This window comes from Phyllostomus discolor, chromosome 8, assembly GCF_004126475.2.
Source record: "Phyllostomus discolor isolate MPI-MPIP mPhyDis1 chromosome 8, mPhyDis1.pri.v3, whole genome shotgun sequence".
Classification (NCBI taxonomy): Eukaryota; Metazoa; Chordata; class Mammalia; order Chiroptera; family Phyllostomidae; genus Phyllostomus; species Phyllostomus discolor.
The window spans coordinates 14438165-14463600 of record NC_040910.2 but is presented as its reverse complement, the minus strand read 5'-3'; the positions used below and the strand labels follow the sequence as shown (position 1 = coordinate 14463600).

The following is a 25436-nucleotide window of genomic DNA, read 5'->3' as shown; positions in this document are numbered from 1 at the left end:
TTTGCACTCAGAGTAGTGAAGCCACATGGATAAAAATGTTAATTTTTTTTCAGTGTGATCTAGCTAGGAATTCATTAGAGCTTCAAAGTTAACCATTTAAAAATACCATTCTTGTGATCACATTTAATTTTTCACACAAAACCATCTTGTAAAGATTAATGGGGTAAATACAAAAAAAATGAATAGTGTGGCTAAGGTAGCCTAATGCCTTTCAATAGTGTAATGAACTGAACCGGCAAGTTATTGATTCCCCCTCCCCCCCCAAAAAATTCTGTGCAGTAAGCTAATTTTTTGACTAACCACCTTCAGATAGAGTAGAAAACAAAGTAATGCTATATACCTACCTACCTAGGGAATATACCTGTTACTGTGTAACTCGTTGCATGCTTTCTGTAAGTTACTTTCTAACTTCAGAGTTAATGAAAACATTTTAGTCCTGTGTGGTTTTTATACATATGTTTACAGATCGGGGGCCAAAAATGCAGACCAGAAGCCACACTAAGGCTGTGCTCTATGAGAGGGGAATAGTGACCAGACATGGCTGGCAACTTCATTAGCAGAGTTGTGTATGTAGAGACAGATTTGGGCACACTCAAAGGTTGGGAGTTGGAACAAATTTACTCTAAAGCCAGGAGCACTCCAGTAAAATTGGTAGTAATGACAAGAGCAAAAATTTCCTCTAGACAAGCCTCTCCTCACCTGGGTTGCAGATTCTGAAAAGAAAAACCCACTTAAGGATGTTACATTTGTTCAGGTTTGAGGTTGAGGAATCCCCATGCTAAGATGAAAAGAGGTTCCAAGCTGGGAATACGTTTGCATCACCTAGTAGAAGCAAGCTGAAAGAAAGCCTTTGGGCAGACCCCAGTCAAGGAACCAAGGTTATGTTAACATAAAACGAGTTTGACAGTAGCTTAAACAAATAGGGATTTATTTCTCTTTCATAAGATACCAGGAGGGAAGTGGCTGTTGGGTCATGTTAGGACTAACATCCTTGTGGCATTCTTGGCATTTCTCTTACCACTTGGTGGGCACAACACATCCACAAAAATCAGTACCAGATACATCTTTTATTAAGAAAGCAAGAGGGCTTCCAGAAGCACCCCCAAGAGGCTGCTACTCTCAACTTCATGGCTGGGACTGGGTCATCATGGCCATGCCTAGCTGCAGCAAACACTAGGAAAAGCAGCAAGAGGACTGTCATGACCTTCTTAGCCCAGGTCTGAACCATCTGGGGCTGGGCACACTGCCTACCCTATCAAGTTGCTAAGGAAGGAGGTGCTGGCAGTACAAGGTTGGGAAGGAAAGGACGCGTTTGGCACACTACACCGGTTTTCACAGGTAAATCTTCACTGAGCATTGGCACACAAACCAAAATTACGCAAGGAAACAATCCAAGAGCAAGACATAGCAGGCAGAATACACGGTAATGCACATACTAAGTGGATAGGCTCTAAATGTTTCAAAACGGTAAAAGAATGGAATAGAAAAGACTATCTTGGTAATTCTAGCTACTTGCTCTGGCTGGTTTTGCTTTCTCTTCAGTCCCTTTGAGCGTGTAAAAACCTCTAGTGTGAATCTGAAAGGCACGGGGGGTCCACTGCAGTCTGTCTGGATTCAGCCTCTCGCCAGTCTCTGCCGTGCCCATGCTGCTTTCTGCCTTTGACCGGACAATCCTCTGCATTACGTGGGTTATTTTGTCATTGATCATTGTAGGGGCTGTTTTTTCGGGCAGCTGCCTCCTTCACGTAGCCCTTTCTGGTTCTCCAACACAACTATTTTTCATCTGAACCACTGGGTGCTCATAATGTACCACGCACCGGGTTAAGTCTGACACATGTATCTAAATGTTAATGAAAATGAATGAAATTATAGAACCAAGTAGTTAGCCTACCTTCTACTACTTTGTGTGGTAAGTAGATTCATTCCTGCAATACTACATGTAAGCAAAGTACATGTTAGACACCAAGTTACAACACTGAATCATAAGCAAGAAAGATATGGCACTGGACTTAAAGATGCTAAAAACATGATTTCTGAACAGTTGATACATACAAAACTCAAATGGTAATGGCTGTATGTCTGCATGTCTCCTTTCCTGTTCTTTCATCAAGTTATTCTTCCCCAAAGCAGTAAGCTTGAGTATCCTTTTGTACACTTTAATATTTTGTATGTTTTTATATGAATGGTATATAAATGGTTGCACGATGCTTTTTTGCTTAGAGAGTTCTAATCAGGACATACTAAGTCTCCTTTTTAATTGCTAAAATCTGCATTGATGGTGTGTTGAGCTGGTAATACTGATACAAAAACTTGTGTTAGCAACTGTAAGACCTTTTCAACTGCTATGTAAAATTTTAAGTAACATCTAAACCCAAATTTCATTTACATGGAAAGTATTACAATATATATTCTGTCATAAGCATTAAATAGAAAGAACTGCTTTTAATATATCACAAGTATTTCCTTTAGGACAGAATACGAAATCAGTAAATAATAGCTCTTGGCTTATTTTATTAATACATTTGAAATAATCATTCACAAATTTAACTTAAAAGTAGGCACTACGTATTTTAGTATAATCCCATTTATATACAATACAAACCCTTTACATATTCACACTCAGTGTACAGGGAAAAGCATGAGATGCAAACACGGGTAACCTTTGGGATGGTGATGTGTGAGGGAGAGCATAACTTTATTCCGTAAGTTTATGTATATTTGAATTTTCACATGTAAATAGAAAAGGCCAAATGGGCCCAGTTAAACCATACTTCCTCTCCAGTTTGCATATTAGTCAAAGCGTTTGTTTCAAGCAGCTCTAATAGTCTGTTCAATAATTTCTAATTTTACCCTCTTGATGGCCCCATTTGTTTAGTGAACGCTTTCCCGCACCTGTAGCATGTTAGTTCCAGTTCATTGCATTATTCAGAATAAATGAAGGTGGCTCCACACTACAGGTTCCCATTGCTCAGAAGGTCAAATAGATTTCCATAATGTCCTCTATATCCAAACTCGGAAATGAGTATAGGGAGACTTTGTATTGCTAAAGTTGCCTTTAGGTAAGTGGCTCATAGTCCTTGGCTACCAGAAATCTGTGGAAATTTAGAAATCTGTAAATGCTTAGGTACCAGCTCTAAAGATTTTGAGCCTGTACTTTGAAGGAAAGTAAGTGTCCTTTAAAATGGTCAGTGATTATATAAATGTATGTTTCAAGAACTATTACCTTGAGAATAATTATAGAATATAGAATCTTACGGAATGCTAAAACTGAGTAAGTCTGAATAAAGATAGGGTATTTTCTTCATAGGGGCAGGGAGGCATTGAAATGATTTTTGATAAAGATATTTCAAAAGCACCAAAAATTGTAAACAATGGTAGGTTGGTAACAGCCATTTTCTGACAGTGATGTTTTGTGGTAGATTTTCTTCCTTTGAAAGTCTAAACACAAGACTGAAAACAAACAACAATTATAATCCTAATGTTTATTTATCAAATTTCATCAGTGGAGTCTCTGACCGGCTTTTGAAGTAAGGGCAGTTCATTTTCCTGGCATACTTGGCAAACCATGTAAGTACAGAAACCTTTTTCAAGCTTTTCAAAAGCAGGCAACATGGTCAGCACTCAGTACATGAATGATAATACATCTACTGAAAATCTTCCCACACATCATGAAAATTTGGAGGTAATTAGTATAGCTTGAAATGTCTTCATTTTAGAATGTTACACACAAAAAGGGTGTTATCAACAGAAAAGTGGCATTTTGTATGTGTTCAGACAACAGTTTACAACACAACTGGCTTATGTTACATTAATTGTACTTCAGGCTCCAGAGTATGTGGGGCATAAAACCTGATTAAAGTTTTATATGACAAAAATCCCAATAAATGTTTCTTTTAATAAATGGCTTATCAGTGTTCCCAGGTTCAGTCTAATCATCCAAGAAAAAGTAGTTTCCACTCTTCTTTTGTTCTACATCCTAAAAAACAAAAGAGAAGCAACAAACATCAACACGGTTCTCCTGCACGTAGAGGCAGACTTTCGCTCCCACTGTTCCTGAGCGGCACCCACCAGGGCCCGCGACCTCGCCTGCACGTACTGTCTGCCCCCTGTAGTCCTCTGCCCACGGGAAGGTGACGCTGCTGTCCCCGCTACCCACCTCGACTGTCAGGACACTTCTCTCGGTTCACTTAGAGCAACAGCCCTTTATAGAAAGTGCCTTAGTTACACATGTGAAATGTTGCTGTATAAAATTATTTCCAGGAAAACTATTAATTTCCATTTTCATCATTTTAACATTAAGCTCCTGGTACAAATGGTCTATACCGTCAGTTGGGGAACTGCCTATTACACAAAATGTGTAAGAGTTGCCGCTCAGTACGGTTTACTGCCTGGCCAGTAGTGATCCATCTGCCTGTTTACCCAGCTGCCCCTCATCAGGGTTACGGTATGACTGAGGAGTGGGCAGAGAGAACTGAACCATACACTTCTGCAACAACAAAAACAGCAGAAAGTATTCATAATATTTCAGAAGAAATTCTTAGGAAAATTAAGCTGCACATGTGTTCTAGAATTAGATCCTCTCGTCTGCTTCATGTTTTCCAGAAATGAGAAAACTCTTCCTCACAAGTCAGAACCTGTCATTTCATTATCCAGGCCAGTGAGTAATGTAAGATAACATTGCAGGCTACGGGCATCTGGAAGTCACGTCAGGTGCTTGGGGACACACGATGTGCAGTGACTTTGTGTCTGCCTTCCAGGAACTCACGATTTAGTCACAAAGATAAGGGAGCAGAGAGTAACAAAACCGAGGAAATGCCATCCAGTGTGCTATAAACACTTCTCAAGTCTCTAAAGTAGTAATTATGGCCACGATGGCCAGAGGACCATGACACGTAAGCAGCATTTTTTAAGGAGGCGCTGCAGGGGATATATAACAAATGGTTCTCAAGAGTTCTTTTTTTTTTTGAGCAACCAAGAGATAGGTAAATATAAGCAATATCTCACAGGCTACATCTAGTGTAGGTACACGATTACTTCATATACTACAAAGAAAAACTGACAAAATGTATTTTTATTGTTCAGAGCTTTATGCTCACTGAAGGAGCTTGTTTAGACTCTTAAAATATACATTTTAATCACGCTGCTCTTGTACATGAACACAAAAATATGAGAAATTGATTAAGGTACTCATAAAAACTTATTTTGAAGGCGAATTAGTGTCATCTTTCTGAAGACATTTTAAGGGGCAATAACAACGGTGGCGTAACAGCGCACGACTGAGACGACACAAACAACTCCGCCAGTGTCCGGGCAGCGACGGCAGCTGCATCCGTGGTGGCCGCCTGCCGGAGTCACGTGTGCCATCAGATTGAAATACAGGTTTCAATGAGACAGCCTTCTGACCTGAAACCGACCTTCCAGTTATGTACATTGAGGAGTCATCCACGATTCAAGATACTTTTTCTACATACCTTAATGGAATTGAGTTTGTTTATTCTTGGCCTATAGTTGTTTGGATCTCTTCTGAATGTAATTTCGAGTTGAGATAAAAATTTATTCATGCCAGCCAAAAGGGTTTGAGGACTAGAATAAAAATAAGATCAGCTGTGATTAAATTACCCCTTAAATTTAACTACTCTTTGGGAAGGAGTACTAAGAAGCCCCACTCCCTCTAAGTCCCCAATCATAAATCATCTGGGTAGTAGTGTAATTGCAATGGATTCTAAACTATGTTCAGAAATGTCTTCGTGTGGGCTAGTTTGTTTGGCAATAATTTTGTGCAAAACAAACACAATCTATTGTGTTTCTGATCTGCAACAGGAGGAAACACTTAAGAAAGTATTACTTTAGAACAAAAGATCATTAATTAAAAATACAGAATTTCAAATCTGACATTTTTAGGGGAGAAGAATTTAACAGAAAAGGTAATATTTATGTTAGAAGTTGGCACTGGAGGGAGTATGTATAATGTAATGGTTTTTAGTAAGAACTTTTTAAGTTTCTATGCCTTACTCATCTTAAATCATGCTAAATCACATCATACACGTGGAACATTTTAAGCACTTTATAAATACAAAGCAAGGATCATTATTTCAATAAATAAGCTTTTATGGCCTAAGAAATTCCCTTAACTCTCAAATATGTAATTCTTAGTAATTGATATATAAATTTAAAATGAAAAAGGAATTCTGGGAGGCTCAGTAGTTGTATTTCATGCATGAATTATTCAAATAGCAACTCCATTCCTCCCTAATACCAGAAAACATTATGTTGGAATCACATAAAATTACTGTTTTTATAGGTCAGAAGTTGTTGAACATAGTAATTTCACATGGTTCAACCCAATATAAAGTTTTAGCACTGAAAGTTTAAGAGACTGTTTCATAAACTGACTTGAACATTAGGCTTCTTTACGTTACAATTGCTCTCAATCAGGCCAGTAAGGAAAAAGATGAGAGGAAAAAGGGGGGAAAAGGTGGAGTCACTCCTTTTAGTTATGCTGTGGACGGCCACCTGACAGTGGGTCCACTCCTGTAACCTACATGGTTCTTACCTGTCATATATGACACCTTTGGTTTTTAATCTAAAATCCTAGTGTGTTTTGGAAGTCCTACTCATGGCAACAAAGTTAACTGAAAAGAAAAGGTGAGGGACCCGGAACTCTGTATGCTCATCACCCTAGCCTGGGAGTTCTATCCTATAGCCTGAAAACTATTCTACCAGGTCCCATCCAGGATTCCACACAAATAATCTTAGATGTCGCAGGATAATTTCTAGAATTTCTAGCTATCTCTTTCCTTCTTAAAATGGTACTGAGTAGTGTTTATAAGCTTACTGGAAAATTGCAAGTAACTTTCTAATTGTTAGAAGCTACAGTTAGGTAGGTTGAGTATTTTAGAAAGTGGTTTTACCTGTTGGCTACTGTGTTTTTAGATGGCACACCATCGAAAACGATGACTCGATCTGCTAGGTAGGTGGCCATGATGAAGTCATGCTCTACCACAAAGGCTGTCTTCTTGGCATGGAGTATGAAACTAAAACACACAATTTTGAAATTGTTGTAGTTTCATATCATCAAGTATTCAAATGCTATGTTAAGCACAGCTGTATGCCAGTACACAAAATCAAAAGTAACCCTCTTATGAGCAGGCCATTACCGTTTGACAACTCGGGCTGCCATCAATCTCTGCTCAGAATCCAAATACGCAGACGGTTCATCGATTAAATAGACGTCAGCAGGTTTGCCCAAACAAAGAGCTAGTGCCACTCGCTGCAGTTCGCCACCAGATAACGTCTGCACCTATTTGGAGAAGCTGTTTAGCAAACCACATAGAGACATCCAGTTTAAAATACAGTCACAAAAAATGTTAGAATACCTCCTGATCAATGATGTTTTCAATTTGCAGAGGCTTCATCACATCAGTCACAAATTGTGGATGAGTGTAAGCATCTCGTATCTTTTCATGTAGCAACTGTCGAACACTTCCCTGTTTTTAATGGGAAAATACTGAAATTTTATTTCAGTATAGAACTAATCTAGTTACGAATCATAACAAAGTTAAATTCCAGAGCAAAAGTATATCAATTTGCCACCAACAAATACCAACAGTGTTTTCATGCTTATCTGTCATGTGTGGCATGTTCTGAAATTTAATTAAAAACCCATCATGTCCAACAAGTAAAAAAGGCAATAATCTTGACATCTGAAAGTAGTAAATGATGAATGTTTCAGTGTAGAAGTGATCTGAGAATAGTTATAATTCTTAAGGTCACTGTGAATATCATGTAATCAGTAAGATAACACAAACTGATAGGGATGAATCTTAAGATGCCTACTGACTGTTATTCCAGGAGAGGTCTGAGTTTGAGAACTTAAAAACTAAGCTTATAGAAAGCATCAGTGATGCCCTGGCCAGGAAGCTCAGCTTGTCAGAACATCGTCTCCACACTCCAGGGCTGTGGGTTCGGTCCTCAGATGTCTAAGAAGCAACCAATGAATGCATAGGTAAGTGGAACAACAAATTGATGTTTCTCTTGCTCTCTCCCTTCCTCTCTAAAAGTCAGTAAATTAAAAGAAAGTATCAATGATAAAGGTTTTATTGTAAGCACAGCCATCTCCAATAGACCTGAATATTGAGGTACTGAATATAGGTACAGTAGTCAGTAAGTTCGTTACAACACCTGCAGAAACTAAAGATTAACCTCATGTTTTCAAGGTTCACCCATATTGTAACATGTATCAGTATTTTATTTATTTTTATGGCTGAATAACATTAAACTTTATGTATCTACACAGTGTTTATCCATTCATCAGTTGACTGACATTTGGCTTGTTTTCTACATTTTGGCTATGACGAATAATGCATTTGTGTGCAAGTTTCTGTTGAGATAGTCTTCATTTCTCTTGGGTACATACCTCGTAGTGGAGATACTGGTTCATATGTAACCATGTTTAACTGTTTGAGGAACTGCCGGGTTCTTCAAAGTGGCTTACCATTTACATACCAGCAATGTATGAGGTTCTGTACCTCTACATCTCACCAGTATTTATTGTTCATTTTGATTTAAGTCATTGCAGTGTGGCTGAAGTGGTGATCTCACTGTGGCTTAGGTTTGCATTTCTCTAATGACTAAGGATGCTGAGCATCGTTTAACGTGCTTACTGAACATTTGTATATCATCTTTGGAAAAATGTCTATTCAAATCCTTTGCCCATTTTTAAATTTTTATTTATTTAAAAAAATTGTACTTACTCATTTTCAGAGAGAGGGGAAGAGAAGCAGAAAAAGCGGGAGAGAAACATCAATGTGTGGCTGCCCCACATGCACCCCACACTGGGGACCTGGCCTACAACCCAGGCATGCGCCTTGACTAGGAATCAAACCAGAACCCTTTGGTTTGCAGCCCGCCCCCAATCCACTGAGCTACACCAGCCAGGGCCTTTGCCCGTTTTTAAGTGGAGTTAGTTGTAAGAAATCTTTATATATCCTAGATATGAGTACCTCATTATACATGTATGATTTGCAAATGGTCTGTCCCATCCTGTGGGTGGCCATCTCAGTATCTTTTTTTTTAACATCACCTGAGGATTTTTTTTTGCATTGTTTGGGGGGAGTGGGGAGAAAGAAATACAGATATGAGGGAAAAACATAGACTGGTTGCCTTCTGTATGCGCCCTGGCAACCAAGGACTGAACCCGCAGTTTAGGTATGTGCCCTGACCAGGGGTCACACCTGCAGCCTTTTGGTGTACGGGATGACGCTACAACCAACTGAGCCACACAGGCCAGGGCCCTTGTACTTTCTTGACTTTTTTTTAATAGCACAAAACACATATTTCAAAGGTTCATTTTGGAAAAAGAAACCTATCAATAGGTTTTAAAAGCATTTTCTCAGTGGTGGAAATAAATGCCTCGTTAATACCTTCTTTCTCTTTTTTTAAGATTTTATTTATTTTCAGAGGGAAAGGGAGGGACTGAGGGAGAGAAACTAAGTCAGCTGCCTCTCACACATGCCCAACTAGGGACCTGGCCACAACCCAGGCATGTGCCCTGGCAGGGAACCGAACCTTCGACCTTTCAGTTCTCAGGATGGCCCTCAATCCATTGAGCCACACTAGCCAGAGTTTAATATGTTCTTTAGCCATTTATTGATAAAACTGTATAGAAACTAATTTGGAGAAGACTTTTAAAACAGTAAAAGATTCAAGTTATAGGTATATACATATATACATATAAACTTTAATAACCAAGTAACAGAATAACTCACAGTTGACTTGGGACTGATTTTCTGCGGCTTGTAACTGACATTTAAAACCGGTACTTCTCCTGCAAAATAATACAAATAAATAAGACACTGACAACTGCCCAAATCTTTAGTGTTTACTGTATGCGGAGCAGAATAAAAGGATTCAGAACTGCAAAAGTACCTCCTTCATCAGGTTTAAGTCTCCCAGCGAGCATTCTGATGAATGTCGTTTTACCAGTACCTGGCAACACAATGGAAAACAAGTCAACTTGTAAGATGCTTTACATTTAGAGGAAGTCACCACATACTACTGGGGTTTAATTGAGATGATTAACCTATCGACATCATTCTAAAGTAATCAGGAGGAATATACACTAGTTAAAGCTTATAATGACCATTTTAATAAATGATAGGAAAAATAAGACTCATGCTACTTTTTAAAAGACTTATATTTAGCTAAAATGTCAATGCACACAATTTAAGATGAAATATAATTGATATCATCATTGTAAAGTCCATTTACATAAAATATTTGAGTTAATTGCAACCCAGCTCAAAACCCCTCCATTAACTAAAGGGTGATATATTGCAACAATCCTCATAAAAAAGTTTTCTTCTGCAGCTTTGTAAGCTGTAAGTATACAATTCAAACGTTTCTCAGAATCATGAATACCAGGCATTTGGTACTCAAATTCATCTCATATTTATGATGGCAACCTCATATAAAAAATGCTGGTGGTACAACTATTTGCAGAGGTAGATTAGTTTGACTTTAAAAGAAGAAAAGCTCCAAAAGAAACAATGCAAGGAAATTTTAAGCGTAATTGCGTCTGAACTACCAATATTCTTTCCTCCTTGTCAGTATCATAAATGAATAAATGCCGTCGATTTATACATAGAGAAAAAAAGACGAAAAAAATCCCTTATTTTTACTGAGGATTATGAAACAAAATAAGAAACATGAACTTGACTGAAGGACAGACTAAATCATACAATGTCACAAAATGTGAACTATTGCATACACTTAGAAATGTATGGGTTCAGTCCAGCTCCCAGACCGATAACTGAGTCCACCTTTTTCAGAGTAGTTACAACTAAGGTATTAGGTAAACAGAACTGATGCCTAACTATGACAAAATTAGAAAAACCTACCGTTTTCCCCCAGCATCACCATGATTTCGGAATCTGTGAACTCTCCAGCTACAATTCCCAGCTCAAACTCTCCCATCTTTTTCTTCATCCCAGGGTATTTGTACATGCACATCTTTTTCACTTCTTCTTCGTTTGCTGTCTCAGCCACTTTAAAAACAAGTGACGCATCTCTGAATCTCAAATTTTCTGTTGGAACGTAGCCATCCAAAAAAATGTTTATGCCTATTGAAAAGTTATTGACAATAGATTAGTAAAGATCAGTTAAAGACTAATTTTTTTCTATAGCAAGAAATTATTACATAAAAGCTCAAACCCCAGGCTCTCTTGGGAGCATTCTAAGCAGACTTAAATTTCTGTGGGTTTACAACATGCAGTGACACCATTGTGTTTTATATACCTAATGCAAGTTTAAATAACTCATGCATATGTATGTGTCTAGTACATACACACAATGCACATCCTTTCATTATGATGTGATTTTTACAAGATTTGCCCCCCCCCCCGTGAGGTTTAATGCAAAAGCATATGACACCATTTTTTGCTGGTTTAAGTCAAAAATTGCAATTTTTCTCTACAAATGACTAGTAAATGTGAAATGTTTTCATAGATTTGACATATAATGATATAAAATAGTTTGGGGAATAATTTTAAATTATGAGTATTCATTTTCACATGAATACTTATAATCTATAATCATACACTAAAGTTACAATTTATTGCATTTCCCCCCAATTATTTTTGTGGGTTTGTAAGACATTTATAATAATGAACTTCATTTGACACTTTTTGGTTTCATTATACAAAGTTAAACCCCATTATCTAAAAAGGTTTTAAAAACTGAAAATAAGCTAACACATTATATACATGAGAATCTCTGCATACTCATGTTGTTAAGATTCATAATGGTAGACGCACAGAAATGAAAAAAGTGGATTATTCGGGAAACACGGAAAAGATCTATTTTTCCATGTTTCCTGTAAATGAGAAGCGAAGAGAAAGACAGCAGCTGAAGTTTTGGAAGGTCTTGACACAAAGTCTGAGAATGTTATTTGTTTTTCTGGATCCAGGAGCCACATCAGGGGCCCATATGCTCAGCCTAAATCATAGGTACTCAATTAAATATTTGCTGACAGAACAAATGAATGGATACATTTATTCTGCCAAAAGCAGCATTTTTTAAAAATCTTAAACTATTTAAAAACTATAAATGTGGTTAAAAAATTAAAACCAAAAATAAAATAAAAACATAAACTTGAAGGAACCGTAGTGACCATTTAGTCCAAGTGCATAATTTATCAGGTAAGGAAATGAAGACTCAAGAGAAATAAAGAAATTTGAGCAAAACATTAGTAAGTCATCCTTTACATTCCTGCCACAATGCTTTTCTTCCTGCCCTTACCATTCAAAGAGAGCTTTTATATATACTGCATTAATTTCAGTATGTTAAAGGAAAGTGAAAGATTAAGTGGTTTGTTACCTTGAATTGCCTTAACAGATAAGGCACATTCAAAACCTCCCCAGGACTATCTCTTCAATGGCAGAGCCTTTACACGGGGCCTTTATAACTGCAACTGTGAGGAGGGTGCCGGGTACCCACGTGATTACCAATACACCTCGGGCACTATTACTACTGTGTGGCACAGAGAAGGTGCTCATAAATATCGGCAAATTGAGGCAAATCAAGCATGAATACTTGTTTCTGATATCTCTTTAAGACTACTGGAAAGAAAACTGAGCAATGTCACAAATTTTTCCTTAATATATGCATCTATTTATCTCCAAGCACAAGAAGTGATAGCAAATCCTTCCCCAAATCTTAAACTAAAATATTACATGCTTTTAAAAATTAAAAAGCTACTGCTGTCTTTTTATGCAAAACGTATAATGCAATATAAATTTCATTTTCCAAAAATGTCTTCAGTATCTCAAAAGCCATTTTTTATAGAATATGGTATTTTTTTCAAGTTATGAACTAAACAGTCTTTTCATGTATTCTAGATTGTCAGCTTAAGGCACAGCCAAAGAGAAGAAACGTAAAGTAATTCAATGAAAACAGGCGTGCCAGGTGCAGAGTACGCTTATGCCGTTTCAGTAGCCACTCGGTGGCAGGCTCGTTTCTACTGCGGCCTACCTGGCGGAGGCACGGAAGGGCTGGGAAAAGAGAGGCCAGCGAGTCCCTCTCCTGACAGAAGGAGGAACACATAAAAAATATACTCACTAAGCTGTCTTACCAAATTTTTAGTCACTTACTAAACTGTAAGTATAACATATAAACTATGTGTTATACTCACTAAGCTATCTTAGAATTTGAGACAGTCTTGGTTCTACAACCTAGAACAGATAACAGATAAACTTGAAACAAGATAAGCAGTAAGTGAATTTAAGAGTTTCACTACCGGTAATAGCCTGTCACAGATGAAGTTGAAGATGATAAATAATACAATGATTCTAAAGAAGCCAAAATGTAAAAGAAACTTTCAATATAGCAAAATATAGCAAATAAACGGTAAAATTGATATAGCATTTCTACCTTCCCCAGTAGAAAATTCTCCAAATAGGTTGTGTATAACAAGTGATAAATATAACCGTATGTACCATACATAGTCTGTTGAGTGATTAAATTCCATGAGACCAGAGTTTTAGATAAATATTGGAGCAACATAGTGACTTAGTATCAACAATACATCTTCTAAGCATCAGAGTACAAGGGAATACATCATTGTGAAAACAGTTTCGCAAGTTACCTTCTCTTACACTAAAAGGCATAGTGACAACACCGTAAGCACTTGGCACGCCATACAAACAGCAGATGAAGTCAGAGAGATAATCTAATACACTTAGATCATGCTCCACCACAATGATATATCTGAAAATTAATACAGATTTAAAATGTAACAACGTACACGAAAAAATTAAAATTATATTTAATTATAACGGCTATGTAACTTTACTACAGTGTAAATTCAGGAAAACAGATACATTTTTTAAAAATTGTGCGTAAAGACTATATTAAACAAAAGCCACGAAATATTTTCTTTTAATAAGATTCTATCAATGTTCACATTCCAAATTGTTGCCCTCAGCTAAAAGTTAACATGAAATAGGTTATGGATATAAAAAATGTGTTTTGCTAACAAAGAATAAATTGCTAGTAAATTGTACAGAGTAGAAACAGACTTAAATCTGATGTAGCGTAAACTGTTCGATGATTATGCTCTTCGGCTCACACACCCAACCTTTCTACTTGTCCCACGCTAGCTGTGGGGGGTGGGGGGGAGAGGGGCAGGGGGCGGTGCACAGAGCCCCTCACTCGAGAATTTTCAACGTGGCTCTCAGTTCCCAATGAAAAAAGTAACATCCTTAGACTTTCTTTAAAGACCTTCCAAAACTTAAGCTACTATTTTTACTTCATTTACATATAGGACACACTGAAAAATGGATCTTTTCATTACTTCCTAAACAATCCACTTTTCCATTTGTGTGTCTCAGGGTATTCTATTTCCTAAAAGGTCTCCTGCCTACATCCTCACCTGTGGAAGTCCCCCCTACCACCTCACACCCTAACTCTGTAGGACCACCCGTCCTAATAGTCAAATGACTTTTCTTTCCCTCAACCTTGAACCTGTCACTGATCCAATACTTGGACTTTCCGAGTGCCCTACAACTTGCCCCCAAACACCGTGACGACAGACTGCAATCTGCAACAAAATAACTCAGGCATGTGCCCAGGGTGCGCTCACCTATCTGGGTTTATCAGAGACCGGATGGTGATGGCAGCCTTCAAACGCTGCTTTACGTCCAGGTAACTAGAAGGCTCGTCAAACATGAAACTGTGAGAAAGGAAAACAAATATAATGAAAGGCAAACATGGCACAAATCTACCTTGCGTATTTCAAAGCACTGTTAGGTACTTTATGTTTGAATAACAAAAATCTCCTTATCCTAATGAGGAGCCCGCCCTGTAATAGCAAATACTTCTGTGCTTTGTTCAGAAGTAGAAAAGAAATAATGAAAAGCAGGACTGCACATGAGTATGGGGAGGCACTCCCAGAGGAGGCTAACTTACAAACTGTCGCCCGCTTACGAAAAATGTTCTGCTATGGCTAAGGTCAGCTGCATGAAAGCAAGCGTCACAGCTTCTGGAAAGGAGGGCCGGCACAGAACTGCAGGCTGCACTGTGAGAAGAGCCAGCCTGCTCTGGGTGCCAGAGCAGGAACACGGAAGACGGAGCAATATATGGGGGGTGCGGGCGGGGAGCGGCACTGGCAGGCAGGAAGGAAACCCGCCCCTCCCACTCTCCCGGGGCATGCCACCCTGCTTTAGAGTAACCCAAGGGACCTCACGTTCCACTTGAAGTACTGAAAAAACTTGCTGGCACTGTTGGAGAACTTACACCCTAAAAATATTCTTATGTACAATTTAAATAATAAACAACCAACTTTACATTAAAAAGCTCTGGACCCCAACAGTTGTCAAGTACTTAACTAAATAAATTTCTCCCCCTGTAGGAATAACAGGGCAGATTGGCAGTCGGTGTACAACTGCTTCAACATCTTACCTCAAAATTAGAATCTTAGACACTGTGTATTAATTTATCTCAAAACCACTGCCTTATTAGCAGTGTTACAAATAATTAACTCTCAAGCAAGGACTGGGATCGATAAAAGGGGTAAAGTAACCTACATGTCAGCTTTCTGTATGCAAACGACAGCACAAGCAAATCTCTGCAACTCTCCTCCTGAGAGATCTTCCACATTTCGTTCTTTCAGATGCGTTAAATCTACAAAGAACACAGAGGCATTGTGTTGAGTGTTGCAAGTTTATTTCACCTCCGCTGAGCAAAATGTATATTGCAGCTCATTCTGGGTTTGAATATTTCAGCTGAAAATTATGCAACATAAAAAGTATAACAACTATCAGAGATTTTCCCATTTATTTCAGTAATCCATATAAAGACATTTATTTTATGATTGAAGTTTAGGGCCTATTGAAACACACACACAAAATAAACACGTACCAAGTTGTTGACATACAATTGCCTGTGTCTTTGTTTCATCCTTTCGGTCCAAAATAGACCCCACTGTCCCCTGTTGTGATATACCAGAAACAGTTATTACTGCATTCCTCCAATGTTAAAATTAAATTCAATGTAACCTCAATATCTCCTTCAATATTAAAATTACAAAGTAGAACAAATTTAATTGGACATATCTCTTATACTTCCACTGATATCTATAAAGCATAAATTCTTCCTAAAAAGCAACTGACCTTTGCAGCCTTGGGAATCTGGTCTACGTATTGAGGTTTGATGATAGCTTTTAAGTCATCTTCTAGAATCTTGGTAAAGTAATTTTGCAACTCAGATCCACGGAAGTAAGTCAAAATTTCTTGCCAATCAGGTGGATCCTAGAAACACAGGTATAATCTGAATTTAATTTTTTTAAAGATTTTATTTTATTTTTAGAGAAAGGGAGGGAGAAGAGTGGAGAGAAACATCAATGTATGGTTGTCTCTTGCACACCCCCAACTGAGGACCTGGTCCAAAAACCAGGCATGTGCCCTGACTGGGAATCGAACAGGCGATCCTTGGGTTCGAAGGCTGGTGCTCAATCCACAGAGCCACACCAGCCAGGGATGAGTTTAATAACATAATTGCAAAGAAGACGACTATTATACAAAAGAGAACATGTGTCCAAATAGAATACTATGGCTTCTAATGATCTTAAGATTGAAGATGTAATTCCCAATCAAGGCACGCCAACTCATAACAGTTGAATGAAGCTCAGAATAATCAGTTAAGAAGTATCAACAGATTTTTAAAAAAATTGATTTGTAGAGACAGAGATAGAAACATCGATTTGTTCTTCCACTAATTTATGCAAGCATTTCTTGATTCTTATATGTGCCCTGACTGGGGATCAAACCCACAACCTTGGCGTATTGGGAAGGGATTCAACAGATTTTTAATTCAAAAAGGAGTTTAATCTATATACAGTTTCTTAGCATTCATTTCACAGATAATCCTGAAAATAACTTAAGAAAAAATCACACATACACTCTCTTCCATTTTTATAAGGTGGTAATACGTACATCGTACTTTCCGAGGTTTGGCTTTTGCTTTCCTGCTAATATTTTTAAAGCAGTTGATTTTCCAATACCATTAGTTCCAACTAATCCCAAAACTTCACCTGGACGAGGGATAGGCAACCTGTCAAAAGTATACAAAAACCATAAAATTCAGGCTTAGGTAGAATAAACTACATAATATCAGAATGACATACTTTAATACACTTGCATTCCACACGCATCCATTAAGCTAAAAGATATATGCAGACATTATTGACTATTAGAAAAAAACCCAGCCAAGATTAAACTGTTAATTGTTAGAAATGCATCTATGACAATATTACTCCGTTTTATTTATTCAATTTCCATTCAAAGTCCATTCTAAAGTAACAATTCTTCTTTACATATAAGGCTCAGTTTTAACGTATGACAAAATGCTCGGGTACAAAGCATCATAGCAGGTGCACCCTCACACTGTGGGTCTGGTTGGGTTGGGTTTGGTCTGGCCTGCCATTTACTTACAAGGAGAGAAGTGCCACACCAACCAGAAATACTCCACTCCATGCTCCCTGCTGCAGTAGGCCCCTTAAAGCTGGCAGGTTGAGAAATACCTTTTTATTAGTTAAATCTAGACTTCCAGATTCAAAATATTAGTGTTCAGCAGATTGAAAACCTCAAAGGACTCCTGTGATTTAACAATATATGTCCAAGTTCAGAGTAATATGCTCTGTAGATCATTAAATTAATAGATAAATAAAATCAGAGACAATTTTTCCTTAAAAGTCATTTTGGGAATAAAAGGTATTGTTAACAATAGTGATTTGCAACCCCAATCATATATTAGAGTCACCTGGAAGCTTTTATAACTTTCCAGACTCTTCATCCACAGACGTGATGTAATTTACCTGGGCGTTATAGTTTTAAAAAAGACCCCCAGGTAATTCTGCTATTAGCCAGAATAGATGACTGATGTGTAATTCTGCACGTTACAACACTGTATTTCTCTTCAGTGCATGGATAACACAATTTTTTTCCAGTTTTGCATTTCTCTCAAAATCCCAAAGGTATTTTACTTTTGACTGCAGTAAAGAGGAATGTTGACTTGAAAATATACCTGTGAAGTTTGAAGGCATTGGCACAATATCGATGTGTTGTTTCTTTTTCCAAGTTGCTTGGTAAATTGACAATTGATAAGGCCCCAAAGGGGCATTTCTGTTATTAAAAGTAAAGAATTAATTTTGTGTTAATTTTTAGAAGTATACACATGACTAAAATGGAGAGATTAAAATTTTTTTTACAAGCAATCTTCCAAATGTGGGAGTTGCACAAAGATGTAAAGTATTTTTTCATTTCCTTTTCTTCTTTACTTAAAAATTGAAAGTTAAGTTCCTCGAAGGCAAGAGTCATATTGACTAATTTTGCATTACCTTAGTGACTGTCATGATTCTTAGACATTTAATGTGCGTTTAATGCTTACTGAAAAATCTTACAGAACTGGGAGGTTCTATCTAGAGCTTGGAGCGTATATTTTACATGACTAGATAAGAGAGGGCTAAGAGGCAAGACAAGACATGGTTACTGTTCGGCTGCATATTCAGCCCGTGTCACATTTCTTCCCTCTACTTCCCTCTTCCTGTCTTTGTACACACTTGCATCTCCCTGGTAAAGTCCTTTAAGGTCATGGATTGTAAATTTTTTGTTCTATTTATTCCCAGTAACAGCTAGTGTAACATTTGGACAGAGCAGGGATTAATGCCTTTCTGCTGTGATTTTTAAGCATCCCATATGAAAAAGATGTTTCCTATTCCCCTGAGTAAATTCATGTTAATAAAAAAGACTTACTCATAGAAAAACTTATTCAAGTAACAACTGCTTATCAATCAGATAAAAATGTCTATGGCACAAGAATGACAAGAACTGGAAGGTCATTTAAGACTGGCAATGTGGTCAGAAAAATTTATCAGAAGTACAGGTAACTTAAAAAAGGCACATCCCAAAGAGCATAACCTCACACTTGAGATGCTTACCGGAACTGTTCAGTGAGCTCAGGGACCAATTCAAAAGTTACTGTATATAAAGATTTCAGTGACTCCCCATTTTATGTTACAAGAACACAGATAATTAAAATAAATAAATAAATAAAAAACTCTTGCTTTCTAACAATTACTATCCTCTAACGGTTAGGGTCTAACCAAAACTATTAATTCTTTACCTGAGATATTTTTCTCCTAATAGTTACCCTCATTTATAGAATTCTTTTTACCTTATCAATGTATATGAAATGCTTATAGGCTGCAAGTAATTTAAACTTCTCTAAATCTACGAGGAAAAAAATCCATACTGTTCATACACAAGGTGCATTGTGAGTATCTTAACGTTCAGAGGGTATGTACTACCCCCACCCCAAAGAGACTCATCACATTAGAATCTTTCCAGCCACGAGTGCACATCCAAATTTTGGACCCTCATTTTCTATAGCAGTGAAGAAAGAAAATAGAGTTCCTTCTTCATAGAATTAGCAACATATTGTTCAAAATCAGTCCAGCACCCAGAACACTGTCATGTAAGAGATCAGTAAATGTTCTGTGCTTATGTTTTTGAAATAAGGGAAAATGCTTTCAGGTACCAAAATCTTTCTGGACACTTAACTACGGATTGAGAAACCAATGGAAAATACACGGAAGCCTTAGCAGAATGAGTGACACGGTGGTATCCACACCCAGGTAAAGGTTTTGTCTAAACTATACTATCTACAAATACCTAAATTAAGAACGTCATTCACCACCTCCAAATATCTTTCATGAATTTAAGTTGGAAAGTTATCATTCTTAGGTCAAAAGTCCTAATCAAACTATTCGATGCAACAAAAACTATTTGGGGTATTTTGAAAAACTGCACTACTGGAATAAATTCAACAATAGAAGAATGCATAATATAGCAGAAAAAGCACTTAAAGATTAGGTTAAATTGAAAATTTTTGGCTATATGCACTTCTGTTTAAAAGATGTAAATTTAAAATTAAACACAGCCTTGAAAAAGTATATGTAATATAACTCACATTTTTTTTTTGATATTCACACTTCCAAAAGGTTCTGGTGAAGACATTGCTGGAGAATGTCCTTCTCATAAAAGGGTGAAAAAAATGTAATTTTGGTTCAAAATGCCTTTACAAAATTGAGTATGGCAAGGGCTACTTTTAAATAAAAAGTTGGCTTATTTAAAAAGCAACAATATTATATTACTGATATAGGTACAATTTTCCTAAATTTATATTCTTGGTTCATTGCTTTATATTTTTTCTCTTTAAAAACAATTATAATGTATTCAGAACTTACAGATTACAAGTTTGATTGGGAATAAAATATCACTTACCTTAATACAAATACCACAACCAATACAAAGAGTTTCAGAAATCCAAGCTATTTTGCTCTGGGGTGTAACTTCGATGCATAATTTTCCTGGCAAAGGAAAAGATATCTTATGAGGCAAGAGGGGGATGACTCTAAAATTGTGGCAGATCTTACTTTTAAGCTGAATGACCTAAACATTTAATTTACAAAATCTGCCTTGGGATGGTAATATATACCAGACAAAAGAATGAAATATGTTAGCAAGATCAATGACGTTCTAAAAAGGTAAGCAGCCATCTGCTATACAGATTGAATTAAACTCTGCGTGAGAACAGGGATATTAACAATGGAACTTCTCAAAAGCACAATGTGAGAGATGACACCCCAAGTCTCTTTTAAGATTCAGTAAGCCCATACCTCACCAGTACATTTAACACAGTACTAAAGACTACCGACAATTCATCAATTCCGAGTTGCTGTAAATTTATTTAATCTTTAACATATGGATAGACCTTTCTCCGTAACTTAAGAGTAATTATAGGATTTTGTAGAACAGCAAGAATCCCAGTAGCTTGAACTGTGTCTTGATTTTATATTCAATAAACTTTTTAAAATGTTGATACCCATACATTATCCCACAATTAAAAAAACAGAATCATATGGTTATAAAGCAGTAAAAAATTCAGAATAAAATCTAGTCTTCTCTTTTCATTTCAAAGAGACAAATGGCTAAAGTCCAGAGAACTCTGAAGCCAATTTATTCCTTTTAAAATCTCTTATTCTTAACAGATCCAAGGATGGCTTACCCATTCGAACCACAGGGCAACTCTTCTTGCACTCCTGCCGACATTTCTTAGGTTTGCACTTGTCGTGGTTGACAATGGCAATCCTCGTTAATTTATCTGCCATAATTCTAGGTAGGAATCTCCAGCTTCTATGAAGGAAAAGTTTTAAAAATTATGGCATAGTCAATGAAATTAACTGAGAAATAAGTCAGGCATAAAACTTAGATAGGAAGGCATAAATTATCGCCCGATTCAAAAAGATAATCTGGAACTAGTAAAAAAACCAGCAAATGTATAAAATAATCTAGTAAGGTTGGGAAAACAAAATATACCATCAATCAAAAAATTTACATCAAGAAACACCATTTTCAATATTCATACACAAAAAGATGTAGGAATCAACTTAAAACATACAAATGTGAGGCAACTTTCAAAATACTGCTGAGAAATACAGAAGACCCAACAAACAGAATGGCGTGCTGTCTCAGCTTTTACAACAGAGACAGGCAACACTGAGGACTTCCGACCCAGGCTGCCTTCCAGCCTCTTTTACTACTCCTGTCGTAGCTTTTGGTTCAATCCGTCCATGAACCTCTCTCCTCCAGTGATCCTGTCTTTCACCCTACTACCTCAGCCACTCTTTCCTTCGGGCAAACCCTTGACCTTGTCATTACCAATACAGTCACTGCAATCCTTCCATCACAAATTCCTCTTCACTAACCGCCACTCTTATCTTGTCAGCTCACCCTTCTCATACACGACATACACGACAATCCAGCTCTTTGAAGCCCCCCATTTCTCGGACCCACTATCACTATCTCTGGACTCTACCATGTTTCCACTTTCTCTCAACCCTTCGCAGCTTCGTTTCCATCTGTGCCTAGCTAAAATTCCACTGTCAATCATTTATACTCTTGACACAACCCTGGTTAAACACAATTCTTCACCTGCACACATACAGCTGAAAACGGGTAGGGAAACAACAAAGCCATGCTTGACGAGCATCACCTCAAGTGAACCCTTAGCCAACCAGCAACCATACAGCCCCTGCTTCCAGAGCCAAGTCCATGTGCACACTAAAAGACATCCAGCAGGGAGACTGTCCCAACAATTCTCCCTCCTGCCTTTCACATCATCAATTAGTCTTTCCACTGGCCCATTCCCTCCTTATTCAAACATTCTATTATCTGACCTCGCCTTCTCTCATTGCTTTATATTTTCTTTCTTTTGCAGCAAGACTAATTGAAAGAGTCACCTATAGTCAGTTGTGTCGAATTTGTATTTTCTCTGGACTCCATCCCAAGCTTTAGTGAGTATCATTCCATCAAAACAGCTTATAACTTCATCACTCTAACAGCTTCCCAACAGATCTCTTTGCTTCTACTCTTACCTCCTTCTGTCCAACCCTTGACAGTTCCTTCTCAAGATAGGAGCCTGAATGTTCTCTTAATGTGTGAGCCAATTCATGCCACTCCTCTATTTTAATATCCTGCAATGGTTTCTCTACTCTGAATAAAAGCCTGAAAACCACCAGCGAAGCACACTGGTCAGCCTCTGTTAGCATTCTGAGCTCATCACCAACTATTCGAGCTGCTCCTTTTGCCCACTGCATTGGCTCCTTGCTGTTCTTAGCACAGGCCAGACCTGTTCTTGCTTCCTGGTCTTGGCATTTTCTCTTCCCTCTGCCTGTAATGCTATTCACCCTAGTGAGTTACATGGCTCACTCCTTCAAGTCTTTGATGTTTATTTCTCAGTGAGCCTTCCTTCTCTAGCTATACATACAAAAAAATATATCTGACTGCCTTTCCGTCCCTCTTCCCTATTTTATTTTTCTTCTCAGCTCTTTCCGTTATGAAAGTTTATAGGTATTTCACATATGTATATATAGTACATATAAACATTTATCATATATGTTTTTATATATTCTCTCTCCCTCTACACACACAGACAATATTTTTCCCTCTTCAAATAGAATGTGCTCCATCATGAGGGCAGGGATTTTGTACATCTGTTTTCTCAGGGGCTAGACCAGTACCTAGCACATAGCAGGAGCTGAAGCATGTCGATGAAGGTATAAATTTAAATATAGTAAATAATTTTCCTATAGATTATAGCAACTTCAGAAATCTTTGAAGCTACCAATATTTCATAGTGAGAGTTATCCACTAAAGTATATACAGAAAAAAAAAATCACTGACAAGAAGACTAAACAGTTATATAACGCACAAAGTCATGTTAACGAAGAGGCTCACTTTACCCCATTTTCAGTCTAAGACCAAAACTGGTCCATGTCTCATAAGATCAGAAGAGGGAGACATTAAATTACTTTTGAACTGCTCCAAAGAGCTATCATTCTGGAAGCAACAACTGCCTAAAAAGTGAAGATTCTTTAGTTAGTCATTAAAATAAAACTGGGCACAAATACAAATTACCTGGTGCATGAGTGTAATGAATTCTCCAGGAGATAAATGTTTTATCCTGAAATTGCTTAAACTTTGTATCAGCCAAACTACTAAAATGTTTCATCTAATATTTCAAACCATTTAAAAAACAGAGTGATTATAACAATTTTCATAGAAAAATCAAAATATAAGAGATAGTTAACATGATGATTTACATAAAACACAGTGATAAATTATTCCTGGGAACAAAGAGGGATTTGAAGATATTTCAGATCTTACAAAACAGGCACTCAAGCAATGACCCTCGCTGCCTGTCATTCTTCCAGCTGGGAGACAAAAGGGACATATATGAAAAGCATCTGCAGCCTGAGACCAAATCATTATAATACCACATGAAAGCATTTAGAGAGCGCTGTCAATGAACGAAACTTAGTATCGTACTAAATATTCTAACCTATGATTATTGTAGATTATTAGTCTTATAAAACACCTAAGTTGGGAGTGGTACACAACTCCGATTTCAGAGTCTTGAAGACATTTAGAAGGGACATTAAATATTGCTTTCACTTTTTGAAAAACCCCAGCTATTATGTCACATGTTCTTCCTAAAAATTTTTTTATAGGGGAGAACAAGGTTTTTAACTAAACAAAAGGCACCGTTTTGATTCAAATACAGTATAAGAGCCCTTGGTTAACACTGACAAAGCATTACTGTCAGGTAGCTGGAACAGAAAGAAGTCTCCGTGTACAGGACACATGTACTGAGGACTGCAACGTAAACACCATTTGTCATTAATGTCTAGCTAGCTGTCCTGTGGAAGACAGGATAAAAGAAAAGTAAAACATTGTTTTGACAGCTCTCACTTTTATCGACTTAACGGGGAGGGGGGAGGGGGGGGGGAGAGGGGGAGAGAGAGAGAGAAAATAGGCTTCTGTAGGTTTGGGATGTGGAACTCCGGTTTTGACCATCGTGACTACAATGCAGGCACCACTGGAGGGAAAATAAAGCATTCTGAGTTAAGACACCACCCCTGACCTCACGGAGTTTAAAATATAATTAAGGGGTAGAAGGTATAGTCATCAAGGCGAAAAGTGCTGAATGCTATGAAAGCGCACCAAAAAAGCTAAAGGCGTTCAAATGAGAAATTATCTGGGGTAACCCCCGTTACAGCCGGGTCCTATGAGAAAAGTAAAGCGAGACCTGGCTCTCCTTTCCGTAAATACTGGGAGTGGACGAGTATCCAACTTCATGGCGTCAAGATGCGATGACTGATTCTATAGTCACCAAGCGGCACAAGAAAAGGCCACTATCCCCCATAATCGTAAAATACGCACATGTGAAAATATATCTATTTTACTCTGCCAGGGGGAGAATGGGATTAATAGGGGGGTGCTGTAAATTGTGAAGGTGCCGTCCTCTGTAGATGGTTCAGCCCTAGGGTCGGAGCGGGGTAAAGGGGGACTGGAATCGGTGGAGGTAGGTAGCATCGTTGCGATGGCACCTAGGTCTGTTCTCCTAGACTCTGATGGGGGTGGCGGGCAACAGCGGTCGCGAACCAGATCAGCTGGAGCGGAAGCGCGACGTGCCATGCCTTCCCCAGAGCCGGCGTTCCGGCGGTTCCAGCTGTTCCATCCCACCCATGCCAACTGCCACGCGCCGCTACCGTCCCCATCGCTGTCACCTGAGGCCTAATCACAGGTTCTCAGAGAAGATCCCTACAGTCTTTAAGTGGTGAAAGATCAGAGATAACGGCCGAATCCCTGAGGCTATTTACCTACCTGGAGACAACAAGCCCCTCGCGAAGGGGCGCGCAGAGGCCAAATCAGCTTTTGCCGTCACTTCCCAGCTTCACAACGTGTTCCTACGGCCTCCGGCCAAAATGGCGCTGCCCAGCCTCCGCCTCGCGCATGCTAAAGGAACGTAGTGTGCGCACG

At 38.0% G+C, this 25436-nt stretch overlaps 1 protein-coding gene across 2 annotated transcripts; it reads right to left on the bottom strand.

Annotated features, from left to right (window-relative positions):
• Positions 1-2494: 2494 nt before the first annotated feature.
• Positions 2495-25420, bottom strand: ABCE1 (ATP binding cassette subfamily E member 1). 2 transcript variants are annotated; one of them, XM_028519618.2, is made up of 18 exons: positions 25281-25420; positions 21121-21248; positions 20337-20422; positions 18079-18176; positions 16989-17106; positions 16167-16304; positions 15916-15985; positions 15582-15678; positions 14639-14728; positions 13643-13764; positions 10899-11120; positions 9928-9987; positions 9768-9826; positions 7377-7487; positions 7158-7300; positions 6912-7034; positions 5472-5583; positions 2495-3976 (listed from the first exon to the last, which is right to left on the bottom strand). In XM_028519618.2, exons 2-18 carry the CDS (start codon positions 21221-21223, stop codon positions 3929-3931), a joined length of 1800 nt encoding a protein of 599 aa, XP_028375419.1. In that variant the 5' UTR covers positions 21224-21248; positions 25281-25420; the 3' UTR covers positions 2495-3928. The 2 variants fall into 2 exon arrangements, with proteins under 2 accessions (XP_028375419.1, XP_035887740.1); XM_036031847.1 differs by lacking the exon at positions 25281-25420 and adding an exon at positions 22490-22608.
• Positions 25421-25436: the final 16 nt, after the last annotated feature.

What these genes read in the sequence shown, in the direction of transcription:
- ABCE1 (XM_028519618.2), bottom strand. Translation starts at nt 21,223, where the DNA reads ATGGCAGATAAATTAACGAGGATTGCCATTGTCAACCACGACAAGTGC. An exon ending in AATGCCTTCAAACTTCACAG is followed by an intron (nt 17,107 to 18,078) that starts GTATATTTTCAA and finishes TACTTTTGACAG; the next exon opens with GTTGCCTATCCCTCGTCCAG. An exon ending in ACTTAAACCTGATGAAGGAG is followed by an intron (nt 9,827 to 9,927) that starts GTACTTTTGCAG and finishes ATTATTTTGCAG; the next exon opens with GAGAAGTACCGGTTTTAAAT.